Raw genomic sequence first — 16,555 nt, 5'->3', positions numbered from 1 at the left:
TGCATTGTACTTTGATATTCTCATTCCTTGTGAAGAATTGACTGTGCATATAGCTAGAGACTAAACTCATGGCCATAAAACTCATGGCCATCATCATCTGATTTTATATGATCTTAATGTGATCCTAGCTACAAAATGTCTAGGACTTAAAAGCTAATAAATGGATGTAATACATATGTTTACCAGCATGTAGTATCTGCGAAATGCATACTAAATGGCTTCTACAAGAGTTTATGTGTACTAAAATAATAAATTATTTATACTTAAATGTATTTAAGCATTTGCATATAAACTACTTAAATACATTATGTTATGTTCATGTTTCCTTTCTCTTGTGTGAGTCAAAATTGTTCTTTTTTAATTATTTATGTATTTACTAGAAAGGCAGGACATCTCCTGTATTAGTGAGCTTTTTGTTATTTAACTAAGATACCAAAGAGGAGCTTCTTGAGAAGGATAACGTTTATTTCGGCTTACAGTTTGAAAGTTACAATTAAGACTGGATGGTCCTTTGCCTTAGCATTTGATAGATGCAGTTCATGGCAGATGCACAGGGATGATCACATGATAAGCTACAAAACATAAAGAGAAGAACCAGATGGAACATAAACTAAAATAATCAACCCCTGGGGAGAACCACCCTCTAAAGGAACACCCCAGGTATCAAAAGACCTCCCAACAGACCTATATGTCAGACTCTATAATTAGATCATGTCTCTACTCTTAACCCATCAACCATTAACATTAAGGCATCAGAGTTTAAAGAGCTGCATAAGTATTGGGGAGACAAGTCCCACTCAGCCCCTAATAATTTCCTCTCTGTTGGTTCATTTCCCAAATGCCAATGATAACCAGGGCTAGGCCAGGCCAAAGCCAATCTCCTACATGGGTTGCAGGGACTTGAGCCATCACCTGCTACCTCCCGAGGTGCACATAATCAGGAAACTTGAATCGGAAGCAGTGTCAGGACTTCAATCTAGGCACTGTGATATGTGATATGTGATGTCAGCATCCAAATTATGTCTTAACTGCTTTACTAAAAGCCCATCCCAAAAATTAAAATTATAAAATGAGAATTATTTGCCCAATACTTAGCACTAAATTTTAGAGGTCCTGATTTGTTTGTGTCTATAGTTATCTCCTCATAAGAATTAGCTCTGATTATCTTATCCTTTAGTATAATTGGTAGTCATTTGCTAACCATTAGGAAATTAACTTAGATATTCAGAATCCTAATACAGAAGAAAACTCACAACTAAGTAACTGCTCATAGTTGAGAAAAATAACTTGCTTGTGGAAATTATTTCATATTGCTTATACCGCAATGGACATAAATCAATATAAACACGTCGTGGTAATTTTCCAAAAAAATGTTCATTTATTTATTTTGTTGACAAGGCAGAATGACAAAGGAAGTTAGAGAGAAAGAGATCTTTCATCCATTGGCTCATTTCCCATGTGCCTGAAACAGCCAGGTGTGGGCCAGGCCAAAGCTAGCAGGCCACAATTCCATCTGTATCCCCCAAGTGGGTGGCAAGGACTTAAGTTCTTAGGCCATCATCTTCTACCTTCTCAGGTGCATTAGTAGGGAGGTGGATTGGAAACAAGCAGCCCAGACTTGAACCAGCCTTCTGATATTGATTGCAGACTTACCAAGTGGGGACTAAACCTGCTGTGCCACAATGCTCGTGCTACACACTATGCTAATTAACAACACTGTGTTTAAAAAATGTAATTCTAAGGTCTGACAGATGGAGTTCCTGGCTCCTGGTCCAGCCCTGTCTTCGCTCTCTCTCTCTCTCCTCTCTTCTCTCCTCTCTTTCTCCATACCCCTGCCTTACAAATAAACAAATCTTAAAAATATAATTCCAGGACCAGTGCTGTGGCACAGTAAGTTAAGCCTCTGCCTGCAGTGCCGGCATCCCATATGGGCACTGGTTTGAGTCCCAGTGGCTCCTCGTCTGATCCAGCTCTCTGCTATGGCCTGGGAAAGCAATAGAAGACGGCCCAGGCACTTGGGCCCCTGCACACACATGGGAGGCCCAGAAGAAGCTCCTGGCTCCTGGCTTTGGATAGGACCAGTTCTGGCCATTGTGGCCATTTGGGGAGTGAACCAGTGGATAGAAGACCTTTCTCTCTCTTTCTCTCTCTCTCTCTCACTGTCTGTAATTCTACCTCTCAAATAAATAAATAAAATATTTAAATAAATAAATATATATATATATATATAATTCCATAGTATTCCTGTCAATGGTATTATACAATTATCAACTGAAGACTTTTTAGCAGATAATATTGTGTGTATAGTGTGACTGGAATTGGAATTATCAAGCTCTTTCCATAAAATGATCAATATCATTGGAGCTTTTTACTTTAACCATAAAGTGCCAGAATAGGTAATTTCATGCTAATGTGCAAAAATCATTAATTTCTTATAACATCCTTATTGTAACCTTTAAATCTGGAATAGCTAAAATGTTAAAAGATCAAAAAGAATAAGACTTTCTAAATGATCACTGTATATTTATTATAGTTATTATTTATGTTTAATTACTAAGTCATTTTGAGGTTGTAAATCAAACAGAGTAGATAGCACAATTGAGTAGAAATAAACAGAAGACTAACTTGACTTGTCCTGGTATCTCACTCTATCACACTCTCAGAGCAAGCTATTGTTATTTGCCCTAGGCCTGACTAATGTATTTCATTGCCACTTCCTTGGGAGTTTCAGACTTAATCTGAGTCCTCTGACCTGCATGATAAGATGGTATCATATCAGAGAAATGATTTGAATGCAGAGGGAACCGAAATCCTTTTGTTTAGTTTTTGGTGCTGGGAGGAATTCATACTGGTCTTCACTTTTAGCTTGCTCATGGCAGAACCACTCAGCATTACTCTGATTGTAACCCACTGTCCCACTGATTATTTAAATTCAGTAGCTGGCCGGTGCCGCAGCTCACTAGGCTAATCCTCCACCTGCGGCACCGGCACACCAGGTTCTAGTCCCGGTCAGGGTGCCGGATTCTGTCCCGGTTGCCCCTCTTCCAGGCCAGCTCTCTGCTATGGCCTGGGAGTACAGTGGAGGATGGCCCAAGTCCTTGGGCCCTGCACCCGCATGGGAAACCAGGAGAAGCACCTGGCTCTTGGCTTCGGATCAGCGCGGTGCGCCGGCCACAGCACGCCGGCAGCAGCGGCCATTGGAGGGTGAACCAATGGTAAAAGGAAGACCTTTCTCTCTGTCTCTCTCTCTCTCTCACTGTCCACTCTGCCTGTCAAAAAAATAAATAAAATTAATTAATTAATTAATAAAAAATAAATTCAGTAGCTGTGATCTTCAAACCTAAATTACATATACACTCATTGGAAACCTTTCAAGGGGCCAGTCACTATCTTGATTCATGCCTTAAGTCAGATTGTTGGTTTGTTTTATTTCTCCTCCTTTATCTTTGTTGATCTTGATTTTCTGTATGGTTTTATTAGGGAAATATGTCATCTTTTGGACTGGACTGTCTGGATCCTTGGTATTAGTTTTGCTTTCATGGATCCCTCCTCTACCTTCCTTCTGTATACCAATCTCATAATATCTCACCTAACAGTCAAAGTCAAAACCTTCAAATAAAAGGGATTTAATTCACAACTAAATTCTTACATGGTTGAAAAGTTGTAAGCCATTAAATACAACCTAAAAATTATAAGGACACATGTTTTAGCATTGGAATATGTAGTTTCTCCATACTCAACGACTACAGAAATGTGATGTCCTTTTTGGAAATACCAGATTGCAAATCAGATTCTAGACATGGAGCTGCATAGAAACTATTAGCATTTGTGAAATTTTTCTCAAATAAATATATTTTCTAAATCACTAATACTTTTAATTGAAGATCAGAAGAACTGTTCTCTAGCCATAACATTCATAATGTAATTTTCTCAAAATGCTGCCATTTTAAAACTGCTTTAATATTTGATGTTCAAAACCAATTATGTTGGTCTGTTGGTTTCTTTTCATTTTTGTAAGTTTATTAGAGATCTTAAGGAAAAACACTGAGTTCATTTGCAGAGTTGAGATGCATTAGACATTCAGAGTCTCATTTAATGAATATAAACTGTTGTATTCCTGTTTTTTTCCCTTTCCTTAAAGCCATGTTTGCTTTGCACTTTTCATTCTTGTTCTAAACCATGAAAGCTTTTTTTTTTCATTTTTATCCATAATCCAAGCTTTCACTAAGAGATAAAGTAACTGAAAATAGTTAAATATTAACAGAGTCATAAGTGCAGTGAGTTTTATAATGTTGACAATAATCTATAACATTATATTTAGAGTTTGGTTTATTAATAGTTAAATATGTTGTATATAAAATAGCAAAGAAAAAAGCATAAAACAGTACAATAGAGAATATCATTTGAAATACACACATATAGATTCAGTAGTGTTCTTTTGTTCAATTTTTGTTGTTTATTTAATCTCCATTGGCCCCTGCCTTGTCTAATGGCACCTACACAGAGTTAGAAGCAAAACGACATATGTAAAATGTGTACATTTGTATGAGCTTGTAAAGCTCATAGTATAGTGAGATGGATACATGATAAACTTAAAAAAATGACAAATTTTCGTGTGTTTAGAAATAAACAAAAGGGGTGCTAAGAGTAAAAAGGGAGTAGAGAACCTGTTATTTTGGGAGTCATTGAGAAAGTTTCTCCATGCAGCTGGGACTTTTCTGCACCAAGGAGATTAAGGAACCAGCAAGGCCCATCATGGGCAAAGACCCGTAAGAAGGAATTGACAGGCTCTTCTGGCCGGAGCCTTGTGGATGGAGAGCCGAGGTAGCCGAGGAGCCACAGAGGAACTGAGTCAGCTCTAGGAAGGGCATAAGAAGAATGTATTTGAATGTATTTATTCTGATGCATGGCAAACCTTTTGATTGGTTTAAATTGGAGCAGAGCCTGAAATACACTTAGGATCCTTTATATTACATTTCAGGAAGAGGAGCAGCCAGGACTGGTACCCGGCACCCCAACCGGGACTAGAACCCGGGGTGCTGGCGCCACAGGTGGAGGATTAGCCTAGTGAATCACAGCGCCAGCCCAGGTTTTTTGTTTTGTTTTGTTTTGTTTTCCATTTAAAATGACAGGAAGAGAGAATATACAGGGTTATAAACTAAAAGTATCTCAAAGCAAGGCATTGCTTTGTATACTGGTTTTATTTATCTAAGTAGAGTGTAACATTGTGAACAACAAGATGGCCTCCCCTCACCTCCCTGGAGTGCCTAAGCATGTAGTAAGAGTGCCATTTATGTCACCAATGTCTGACAAACACTGATTTTTGTAAATCATATGGAGCCCTCTAGTGGTTCTAGATTTAAAATTATCTTAACATTGCTGCCAAAACTCTTAGAACCAAGGGAACTGAGCTTCTCAGAGCAGAGAGGATTATAAAGATCACTGTCATTTTAGGCAACTGTGAATCTGCAGCATGCCTGTGTCCTTTGACGTAATGACAGAACATTCGTATTTCTTTCAGCTGCACTGACATTATTGTATTGACTTAGGTGTACATTCCAAACCGAGTGGCCCTCGTTCTTCAGAATGTGGATCTGCCAAACTGAAGAGACCTGATTTCAGCTCCAGCGGTTGCAGATGTGTTTGATTTGCTGCTCTTTGTGGTAACAGAGGTTATAATGTGTATGATTTTCAAAATACAGTTGTCTAGCTACAGTGTTATAGTCAGAAATTGAGATTAGTTTATACAAATGTATCAAACTTTTCTTTAAGTGTAGGGAGAGTGTGTGTGTGTAAAATAGTAGGAATCCTATATCACATTTCAAGTTGTCCCAATAGGAAGGCTTTTCGAATGAAGTGTAATGTAAAGTGTCTTAAAATATTTTACTTTCCTGGCTAATTATTGATTCCTTTAAGTTCTAGATGACTCTTTGTCATAGATGATCATTTGTGTTGATGTATACAGTATATTTTTAGGAAGGATATTTTTATGACCTTATTTGTTTAATATCTCAGATTCTGAATTATGAAGTACTAAGATTGTTTTTGTTTTTTGAGATTATGTTTATCATGTTTAGAAATACTGTGATAAATATGTAGCGAAACTATAAATTAAGAATTTCATCAAAGACAGTATAAAAAGAACTTACCTGTGCCTCATTTTGCTTAAATTTTACTTTTTTATCTCTTGTTCACTGAGTACATTGGTAGATGCTGATATTTCAGACTTTCTGGAGGCCTGAAATGGTCATTGTAACAGTTTTAAAAAGGACTTTTATTTTCAATCTATAAAAAATAAATTTGCAGAATTTTCTAGTGTTTACTTTGCTATATTATTATAGAATTGATTTAGAATGAATATTATCATTGATTTCTGTCTGATTATATTCCCTACAAATATTCACATATTGCATGATGAACTAAGATGATGGAGATTACTAGTTTTTCTGTCTTTTTGTGCCATTTTTAATTTTAAATTATGCAAACCGATTCAGATATCTAAGCATCTCTCCAGCTATAAACCTGGGCACTTTTCAAACCTGTGTTAACTGTCTCAACTCAGTGGGATGCTTCTTCACAAAATCGCCCCTCCTTTCTTTAAGTAGTAGGCCATGGGTCTAAATCACTGATACGCAATTCATTCTTAGAAATTATGATGCACTTACAGAACTTAGTGTTTGTCACTTTTGTTAAAGACCTACATTAATGCTGACTGTTTATGTTTTGTTTTCACACTGATTATCCATGATTAACCAGAAGTACTTGGAAGTCTTTCACTAAAAATTCACTCAGTAATGGAAGAGATAAGAACAGAGACTTATTTTTATTGCTAAGCCTATGTATTAACCATCGTCCTTAAAGTTTTTTGGGTAAAGCCTTGAATATTTAGGTATGGAAACTGTTATTTAACTTCCAAATAGTATAGTAGTTTAATTTCCTGAAAGAATCAGTAAAACCAGCTGACGTCTCTGCATTCTAGGAAATGTTACTGAAATCCATCTGTGTGGCTTAACCATTGCAGGATGAATCTTAGAACTGTCATGATCTATGTGCTGTACCTCTTAATAACACACAATGTGTAATCATGATGTTTTTATGTTCTAGTTTATAGTCCCTTACCTTTCTGTTGGTACCTTTCTCTGTCAGGTACTTTATATTTAATGATATGAAATTGATTACTACCTAGAACCTATTTTCTTTTCATTATATTCTCTCTTGGAAGGTTTAAAAGACCAGACAGAATAACTATGTGCTATATTTTCATTGTATTGACTGATTTTGCTGGTACATTGTTTGGAGTTCACTGTCTAAAGTTAGAATTTTACAATGTTAAGATCAGTTAATTTCTTTTGTCATGTGCCTACCCTCGACAAACCAAGAAACAATACGTGTTTGTTGCTAGGTAGGAATCATACAAGGACACACAAACAAATAAAAGATTGAGTTAAAAATAGAAATCAAGTGTTGTTTTCTTTCTTTCACAGCATAATGGAACATTCTAATGGAACAGTCCAACCTTAATGGAACATTCTAGTATATTAGCATATATTACTCTGGACCGCCATGATTTTCTTTCAGCAGTGTTCTTTTTTTTTTTTAATTAAACTTTTATTTAATGAGTATAAATTTCCAAAGTACAGCTTATGGTTTACAATGGCTTCCCCCTCCCAAAACTTCCCTCCCACCCACAACCCTCCCCTTTCCCGCTCCCTCTCCCCTTCCAATCACATCATGATTCATTTTCAATTCTCTTTATATACAAAAGATCAGTTTAGTATATATTAGGTAACGATTTCAACAGTTTGCCCCCATATAGCAACACAAAGTGAAAAAAAAAATACTGTTGGAGTACTAGTTATAGCATTAAATAAGAGTGTACAGCACATTAAAGACAGAGATCCTACATAATATTTTTTTAAAAATTAATTTTCTATGCCATTTCCAATTTAACACCAGGTTTTTTTTTTTTCATTTCCAATTATCTTTATATACAGAAGATGTTTTCTTATCATTAGCCAAGTTTGTAGAAGGTTCTTTCTTCTTATTGGCTAAATAATCACCACAGAAGTGAAAAATTTTACTCTCTGTGCCTTGTAATACGTTTTTTTCTGATATGTTCATTACGAGCATCAGAAATGAGAGTGACGCATTTTGCTGATTTTTAGAGTGCATCTTTTTGCTGCTTTGATGTTTCACATTCTAGAAGATATCAATGACTACAGACTTCTCTGCATCCTTTTCTAATACGAGCAAGTTTGTAATAGTGACTGCTCTCCTATGCAAAGGCTTTGCTCCCTGCTGTGGTTTGGATGTAGTTTCTCACCCAGGCATCTTCATGGTGGAGGCTTGGTCCCTGGGTTTGCTGCTGTTGAAGGAGTGGGCCCTTTGAGAGATGGGGCCTAGTAGCAGATCCTGGGGTCATTGGGAGCACGACTTTGAAAGGAATTAAAGTAGTTCTCGAAGGAACCCTGAGTTAGTTCTTGGAGCATTATGGTTAGGAAAGAACAAGCCAAGCCACCCCCTACCCTCTTTGACCTCTTATCTTGCCATGTGATCTCTCTCTCTCTCTCTCTCTCTCTCTCTCCCCCCTCTCCCTCTCTTCCCCTTCCCTTCTCCCCCCAAGCTCCCTCTGGTGATAGCATCCATCACAAGGTCCTCACCAGAGTCAAACTAATGTTAGCATTCTACACTTCAAGTTGTACTTAAATAAACCTCTTTTGTTTATGAACTTACATAGCCTCAGATATTTACTTATAATGATAAAAAGCTGACTCCTAAATCAGTCCTACTGCCTGTGATGCATAATGTTTAAGTGTAGTATTACCTTATTCAGAAAATATTGTTGTTTGTTATAACCAAAATCAAATTCTAGACATTTTTCCTAGAGCATCCCCCACTTTATACCACTTGCACTCTGAGGGTCACTCCCTCTCTTATTTTCTTTTCTATAAATTTGATGTTTTCACTTTGTCTTGTTCCTAGCAGATGTATTCGTCTCACATAAAATGAAGGATTTAGTCACTATGTTCCTCGAGTTCAAAAAGTAACCAGTGACAATAAATTGACTTTTCCTGTGGCAACTGTAAAAGAATGCAAGCATTTTTTTTCCCCTCTGACTCAAGCACTCCCCTTAGCCATATCCATTCAGCATTTATCACCCATCAGGGTTACAGCCCTGACTGTGCAGGATCGTGCAGGAGGTTGTCTGAATAAGGAGCCTATTCTTCAAATAATACAGAAGAGAGCGCAGAAAGGTCTTGGGGGAAGCAATGGAGAGCAATGTGTTTTCCGCGGGTGTTCATTCAGGGCAAATATCTTTTCACTGTCTCCGGTCCTACAGCCACTGAATCTAGTGATGGAAGCACGGTAAAAAAGCTTCCCTATTGTTCTTTCTGTTTAGAATAAACCAGAGCAGACATACCTGTTAGAAACCAAAATGATGAAGCAGCTTCCTGGCTGGCCTTGTGCCTCTCAGACTATTTCTCGTTACTTATTTTGAGTCACAGCCTGAACTTGGGTTCTTTGGAGTGGTGGCTTTCACTTATCTCACTATTCCTTATAAGAGGACAAGCACTGAGCTATGAACTTTGCTAGGTAGAATATTCTGATGAAAGAACTTAAAAATCTAAGGCATAGCAATGTCATGTCCTTTATGCAGTAGAGTTCATTTATCATTCACAATGTGTTAGAAATGAAATGTAGATAAATTTTCTCACTAAAGCCAGCCTTTAGGGGGGAAAAAAAATCAAATGAACTCCCTTCTAATTTTTCTGCTCTATTATCTTATTAATGGTGATTTATAGAGAATTGCAGAGAAACATTCATACTTTAGGGCAGAATTCCTTAATTGGTAGGGTGAGGAATTAAGATACAACAGCTATAAGTGTTTGTGCAATTTAAAATATTACATCTGGATTTTATACTCTTGGCAGAAATTGTGCAGAGGAAGCAACATTTATGTTCATGAAAATGTATATTTTGATAGATATGCATATACTAAAGGGCATGTCATTCAGAAGTTTATAATTTGCTTTGTCATTTCTCTTGGCCAGAGAGAGAGGCTCTTGGCCCTCGGGTGTGCTGTGTAGGCTGTTTTCCTGGATGTCTATACTGTATTTTCAAAGAATAGTATGATAGGGTGGTCAAAAGACCTAGGTTCAAAGTACAGCTCTTCACTCCCAGGGCCTCATTTTACAAAGCTCTTAACGACTCTCAGTTCTCCAGGGTTAAGGGGCTAGGGTGAGGGTGGGAGGTGGAGGTCAATGGGAGGATGATCATTGGCTTTATAAATGCCATGGTTTGATCAGTAGCTACATGGATGGTGGCTCAGTTATCAAGGAAGCAACACCACCACTTGCCTGTCCCCCAGAGCTTCTACACTAACTAACCTGTGCTCCCTGGCAGGGGGATGATGCTGCTTTACCAAGAAAGGGTTTTTTTGCATTGCCTCAGCCACTGTAGGTGACACCAAACACCAATCCTCCATTGCTGATTTTATTTTATTTTATTAAAGATCTATTTATTTACAAGCCAGCATTGTGGCATAGCAGATAAATCTGCTGCCTGAGATGCCAGCATCCCATATGGGTTGTGTACCAGCTGCTCCACTTCCAATCCAGCTCTCTGCTAACGTGCCTGGAAAAGCAGTAGAAGATGGCCCAAGTTCTTGAACCCATATGGGAGACCTGGAAGAAGCTCCTGGTTCCTGACTCCTGGCTCCTGGCTCCTGGCTCCTGGCTCCTGGCTCTGGCTTCTGCCTGGCCCAGCCCTGGCCTTTGAGTCCATTTGGGGAGTGAACCAGCAGATAGAAGATACCTCTCAGCCAGCGCCGTGGCTTAACAGGCTAATCCTCCGCCTTGCGGCGCAGGCACACCGGGTTCTAGTCCCGGTTGGGGCACCGGATTCTATCCCAGTTGCCCCTCTTCCAGACCAGCTCTCTGCTATGGCCTGGGAAGGCAGTGGAGGATGGCCCAAGTGCTTGGGCCCTGCACCCCATGGGAGACCAGGAGAAGCACCTGGCTCCTGGCTTCGGATCAGCGAGATGCGCCAGTTGCAGTGGCCATTGGAGGGTGAACCAACGGCAAAGGAAGACCTTTCTCTCTGTCTCTCTCTCTCACTATCCACTCTGCCTGTCAAAAAAAAAAAAAAAAAAAAAAAAAAAAAAAAAAAAAAAAAAAAGATACCTCTCTCTCCTTCTTACTCTGCATTTCAAATAAATAAAATAAATCTTTAAAAAAGATTAGCTCTCTGTTAAGACACCTGGGAAAGCAGCAGCACAGGATGGCCTGAGTGGTTGGGCTGCTATCACCCACATGGGAGACCCAAAGGAGGCTCACTTTTTAAAAATATTTATTTTCTTTATTTGAAAGGCAGAGTGACAGAGAATGAATGAGATCTTCCATCTGCTGGTTCATGCCCCATTTGGCCACAACCACTGGGAACAGGCAAGGCCAAAGCCAATATCCCAATCCATGTCTCCCATGTGGGTGCAGGGGCCCAGGACTTGTGCCATCTTCTGCTGTTTTCCCAGGCACATTAGCAGGCAGTTGGATGGGAGTGAAGCAGCTGCTAATAGAACCATAGCTCATTTAGGATGCCAGCATCAAAGGCAGGGGAAGCCCCCAGCAACCCTGGCTCCTCCACTGCTGTTTCTATTTGCCTATGTTTGCTTTCCCTCCAGGTGCACAAGTAGCTCCCAGTGTGAATTTGTTTCCATCCCAGGCAAGGTGAGTGAGTACCTGTCAGTGTTTCCACTACTTTCAGACTTTGCATATATATAGCCCAGCCTTGTGAATGAAAGTTAACCACCCCTTTGTAGCAACCAACAGAGCATTTTGAACTCTATAAGAAGTGAAATAGCTGCAGATGCTCTTCATTGAGACGTAGAACCAGATGTTGTGAGTCTCTTGTTCCTTGTCCTCTCCCCTCTCCTCACAACTTAGTACAGGCTACCAGCAAGAGAAATTTATGGGAGAGGAAACTGAAAGAGCCTGTACCTAGAGACAGTTTGGTTTATCAGTTTTGGATTTGAAAGTCTGGACTCTCATAGGAAACACATACCTTTGTTGTATACAGGCTTGCTCAACTAAATATTAATTTATTAAAAATGGGTGAGACATATCCATCCTTGGTCTGGAATTTCGACATTCTGGAACTGACAGTAAGACAAAGCTGAAAACCAATAATTAAAAAAAAAGAAACCAAGACAGCAGATTATTTTGTCATAGAAGCATAAAAATTAAATGAGGTAAATGTTTGAAATTTGTGCATCGTTGACTAAGGTAATACAGAAAATAAAAATCTGTGAATGTATGGATTCATCTAACATGTATGTACTTAAAGCACATGTATGGATACGTGAATCACATTGACCCAAATATTATTTTGTAACTCAGCTAAATACACACAAAATGCATCAGTTCCAATGTTTATCTTGAACTGATGAATCTGTGTTTACATGGCAAGCATTAAATCTGTGCAATGAAATGAAGTATGAACTCCTTGTATTTCAAACCCTTCAGAGAATTTCTCATCTCAATCTATTTTTCCTGTATAAAGAGAGAAGGACATGAAATAGCTTTATTACCTCTTTATGTCCATTATTGATTCTTCTCAACTGAGTCTGTGGTGTCACTTTCCACTCACTATAGTAACATAAAAGATGCAAAGCAACACATGTAATTCCATCATACAAATACCCCTAGTCACATTGTCAGTAATGTGACATGGTATAGAGCACCACCCATACACACAGTCACCCTCTTTCCCCTCTATTCTTCTTTCTTATGGTGCATAGTCATGACTCAGTGGATCTTTTCATAAAATATAATCTTCTACTGAACAGATACATATTTTGAAATATATACTGTATTGGCTACCATGTACTTTTAATTATATTTTATTTTTCATTTACCTGAGAGACAGACAAATGGAGAACTTTCACCCAATAGTTTATTTCTGAAATGTCCAGAAAGCCCAAGGCTGAACCAGTGCCAGAAACAAGATCACAATCCAGGTCTCCGAAGTCAGTGCCAGGTACCCAGTTATTTGAGCCATTACCACTACCTTCTGGCTTTTGTGCTCTGGGGAAGCTAGAATCAGAAGCCAAAGCCAAAATCAAACCCCAGATACTCTGATGTGGGAAGCCAGTGTCCCCTGGCTACTAGGAAGGAATGCTTTCCTGTTGTTATGTTGCATGCTGGCCACTTTATACACATTTTCTGTCGTAAACTCTAACAAATTGTTACTATCCCCCTTTGAATCTAGGCTTGTACTCATCCTAGCTGTATTATGCTGTCCTCCATGCAATTTCCACAATGGATCTTTTCAGATCTCAAGATCAGAGGTCAAAAGTTGACCCTCTCCTTTGTATTGGTGTACTTAATTGGATCTCAATGTCTGGTATTGAAGGGGTCATCTGAAGCCGAACTAGAAGATGGGTACAAAATCCCTCACTACGCTATGGGATGGTGAAGGATGAGTTTGGAGAATGGCCCATAGTCACCCCCTTGGAACTTGACGGAGCCTGCACCATGGGCCACACTCTCTGTCTTTCCTTGACGTGTTCTGCTTTTGCTCTCCCGCTCTCTCCCTTCCTTGCTGGGCATCTCGCCTTGTCATGACCATACTCCTTGGTATGACTCCTCAGCACATTACCATCATTTCTTCTCTTGTCTACCAGGAAGAAAGTTTGGAATTATTTTTTATATTTCTACTTTGTCCTCATAATTTGAAAAAAGTTTTTTCTCAGCAAGATAATCCAATCTTGTCATCATTTCTTTATTTAAAATCCTCTACATATGTAGAAAGAGAGAAAAATATTATTTATAAACCAGGCTTAAAATGACAACTATTTCGTGATCTCATTTCTATGTGAAATCTTAAGTATTTATTTATTTTCATTTTATTGGAACGGTAGAGACTAAGAAGGACAGGGATGGGCTTTTGGCTTGGTGGTGAAAACACCACTTGTGTTATCTCCATCCTATATCAGAGTGCCTGGGTTCAAGAATTGGATCCACTCCAATTCCAGCTTCCTGCTAATACGTACCATGGGTGTTAGCAAACGATGGCTCAAGTATGTTAAAAACCATACTGAGTTCTGCACTCTAGGCTTCAGCCTGGCCCTACCCTGGCTGCTATAGGCATTTGGGTAGTGAAGCAGCACATGGAAGATCTCTCCTGCTCACTTGCCATTGCTCTCACTCTCTCTCTGCCTCTCAAATAAATAAATAAATAAAAATTAGATCAAACTCACAGAGGCAGAGAGTAGAATAGTGGTTTTCAGGTATGTGGAGATGTAGGTCAAAGGGTACAAAATTTCAAGATAAATTAGTTCTACAATCCTCCAAAAGTTTTGTGGAAAATGGAATTAACAGATAAGTTTATGGGGCTGGTGTTGTGGCATAGTGGGTTAATACACTGCCTGCGATGCTGGCCTCCCATATGGGCACTGTTTGGAGTCCCAGCTGCTCAACTTCTGATCCAGCTCCCTGCTAATGCAGCTGGGAAAGCAGCAGAGGATGGCCCAAGTGGTTGGGCTCCTGCCACCCATGTGGGAGACTTGGAGGAGGCTCCTGGCTCTTGGCTTTGGCCTGGCCCAGCCCCAGCCATTGTGGCAATTTTGGGAGTGAACCAGCGGATGGAAGACATCTCGCTTGCTCGCTCTCCCTCTCTCTCTCCTTTTCTCCCTCTCTTCTTCTCTCTCTCTGTAATTCTGCATTAAAAATGTTTTAAAGATAACTTTATTTTGCCTCAAAATTCTGGGGGCCAGTGCTGTGGTGCAATAGGTTAATCCTCCACCTGCAGTGCTGGCATCCCATATGGTTGCCAGTTCTAGTCCCGGCTGCTCCTCTTCCAATCTAGCTCTCTACTATGGCCTGGGAAAGCAGTAGAAGATGGCCCAAACACCTGGGCTCCTGTATGCACATGGGAGACCCGAAAGAAGCTCCTGGCTCCTGGCTCCGGGCTCCTAGCTTTGGCTCTCAGCTCAGCTCCGGCCATCGCAGTCATTTGGAGAGTGAACCAGCGATAGATTCCCTCTGCCTCTCCCTCTCACTTTCTGTAACTTTACCTCTCAGAAAAATAAATAAATATTTTAAAAATTTTTGAAATCCATGCATTTTTTCATAATACAAATTTCCCATTAACTTTTTAAACACCATGCATTGTACAGCATGGCAACTACAGTTAATACCAACAAATTCTATACTTTAAAATTGCTCAGAGAGTAGATCAATGAAAGAATAGATGTGTGAGGTGATGGATATGATTATTTGCTTGGTTTAATTGTTTCTCAATGAATGCATTACAACTATACCAAAATATTACATTGTGCACCATAAATGTATAAATGTCTACACTGTTTTTACTTATTTGCCTATAATATCTTAACAAATCTGGGAAAATAAAAAGGAAAATATATTTCTTTCCCCAATTGTTTATTATTAAGCACTCATGTGTAAGCATTACATTTTTTCCTATCTTTCTTGAGTTTTTTACCTTTTTATTTCACTTTAAATATGTTGATCTTGCAAGGTAGGCAGGGAACCTCTCAATGAAAGACATAAACAGTCCCTACTCTCGGACCTATGTCTAATGAAGTCTTTACAGCTAGCATTCACATGACAAAATGTTCGGGGACTTTAGGAACAAATTAAACAGCAGTGTTAGAAAGCAAACAGATAAATGAACAATGTAAAATACTCTAATAAAACTAGACAAATTTCCTACAGGTGAATGGCATAAAGAAATGTGGATATGGAAAGTGAGAGTTCACTATATTAAAAGATAGGAAAGAGACATATTAACCAAATGTTATCATGAATGGATTCAAATTTAAACCAGCAAAGTATAAAGGACATTTTGAGACAATAAGGAGAGTGTGAATATAGACTAAGAAATAGTTTTTACAATGAAATCGGTGTTATTTTGAGGTATGTAATATTTCATTATTGTTAAGTAATAATATGTCCACAACTATTTTAGGTTTTCATACTCCAGTATAAAAGGATCATTTGACATGATGGTTAGGAATTAATTACTTTAAATACTTGAAAGTTAAACAAACAAACAAAAAAAAAAACAAAGGTGCATGAATGATCACTGTTGAATCTGGTTGGTGAGTCTAATTATTTTATTTGAAAAGTTATTTATATATGAGGTTTGTATGCTTATCACTTAATGAAATACCAATCCAGTCTTCAGAAAATTCATGGAAATACATATTTTTTTAAAAAAATACTATGCAGCAGTTTCAATTTTTATACCAAAACATTTTGCCTTTTAATTATATTTTCTATGAACTTTTTAAAGTATGTGTGTGTGTGTGTGTAATACTAGCAGCAGCAGTAGTAGTAGTAGTAGTAGTAGTAGTAATAGATGCTGGCAAACCCAAAAATATGTAGGAAACATCAGCAGATTGGAAACTCAGGTAAGAATTGTTGTGCATTTTTAAAATACTGCTTTTGGGTTCCAGCACTGTGGCACAGCAGGTTAAAGCCCTGGCCTGAAGCGCTAGCATCCTATATGGACACTGGTTCTAGTCCCAGCTGTT

At 38.6% G+C, this 16,555-nt stretch overlaps 1 protein-coding gene across 1 annotated transcript in view; it reads left to right on the top strand.

Moving 5' to 3' along the window:
- The window catches only part of GBE1 (1,4-alpha-glucan branching enzyme 1), a 308,114-nt gene extending 300,657 nt beyond the window's left edge, over positions 1 to 7,457 (top strand). The window contains exon 16 of the mRNA XM_062206685.1: positions 5,550 to 7,457. Within this exon, the coding sequence (XP_062062669.1) occupies positions 5,550 to 5,606 (57 nt within the window). The 3' untranslated portion in view covers positions 5,607 to 7,457. The remainder of the gene's footprint in view (positions 1 to 5,549) is intronic.
- Positions 7,458 to 16,555: the final 9,098 nt, after the last annotated feature.

Source organism: Lepus europaeus, chromosome 2 (genome assembly GCF_033115175.1).
Source record: "Lepus europaeus isolate LE1 chromosome 2, mLepTim1.pri, whole genome shotgun sequence".
In the NCBI taxonomy this organism is placed as follows: Eukaryota; Metazoa; Chordata; class Mammalia; order Lagomorpha; family Leporidae; genus Lepus; species Lepus europaeus.
Note: the sequence above shows the minus strand (reverse complement) of the source record. Positions and strands in the feature narration are given on the sequence as shown.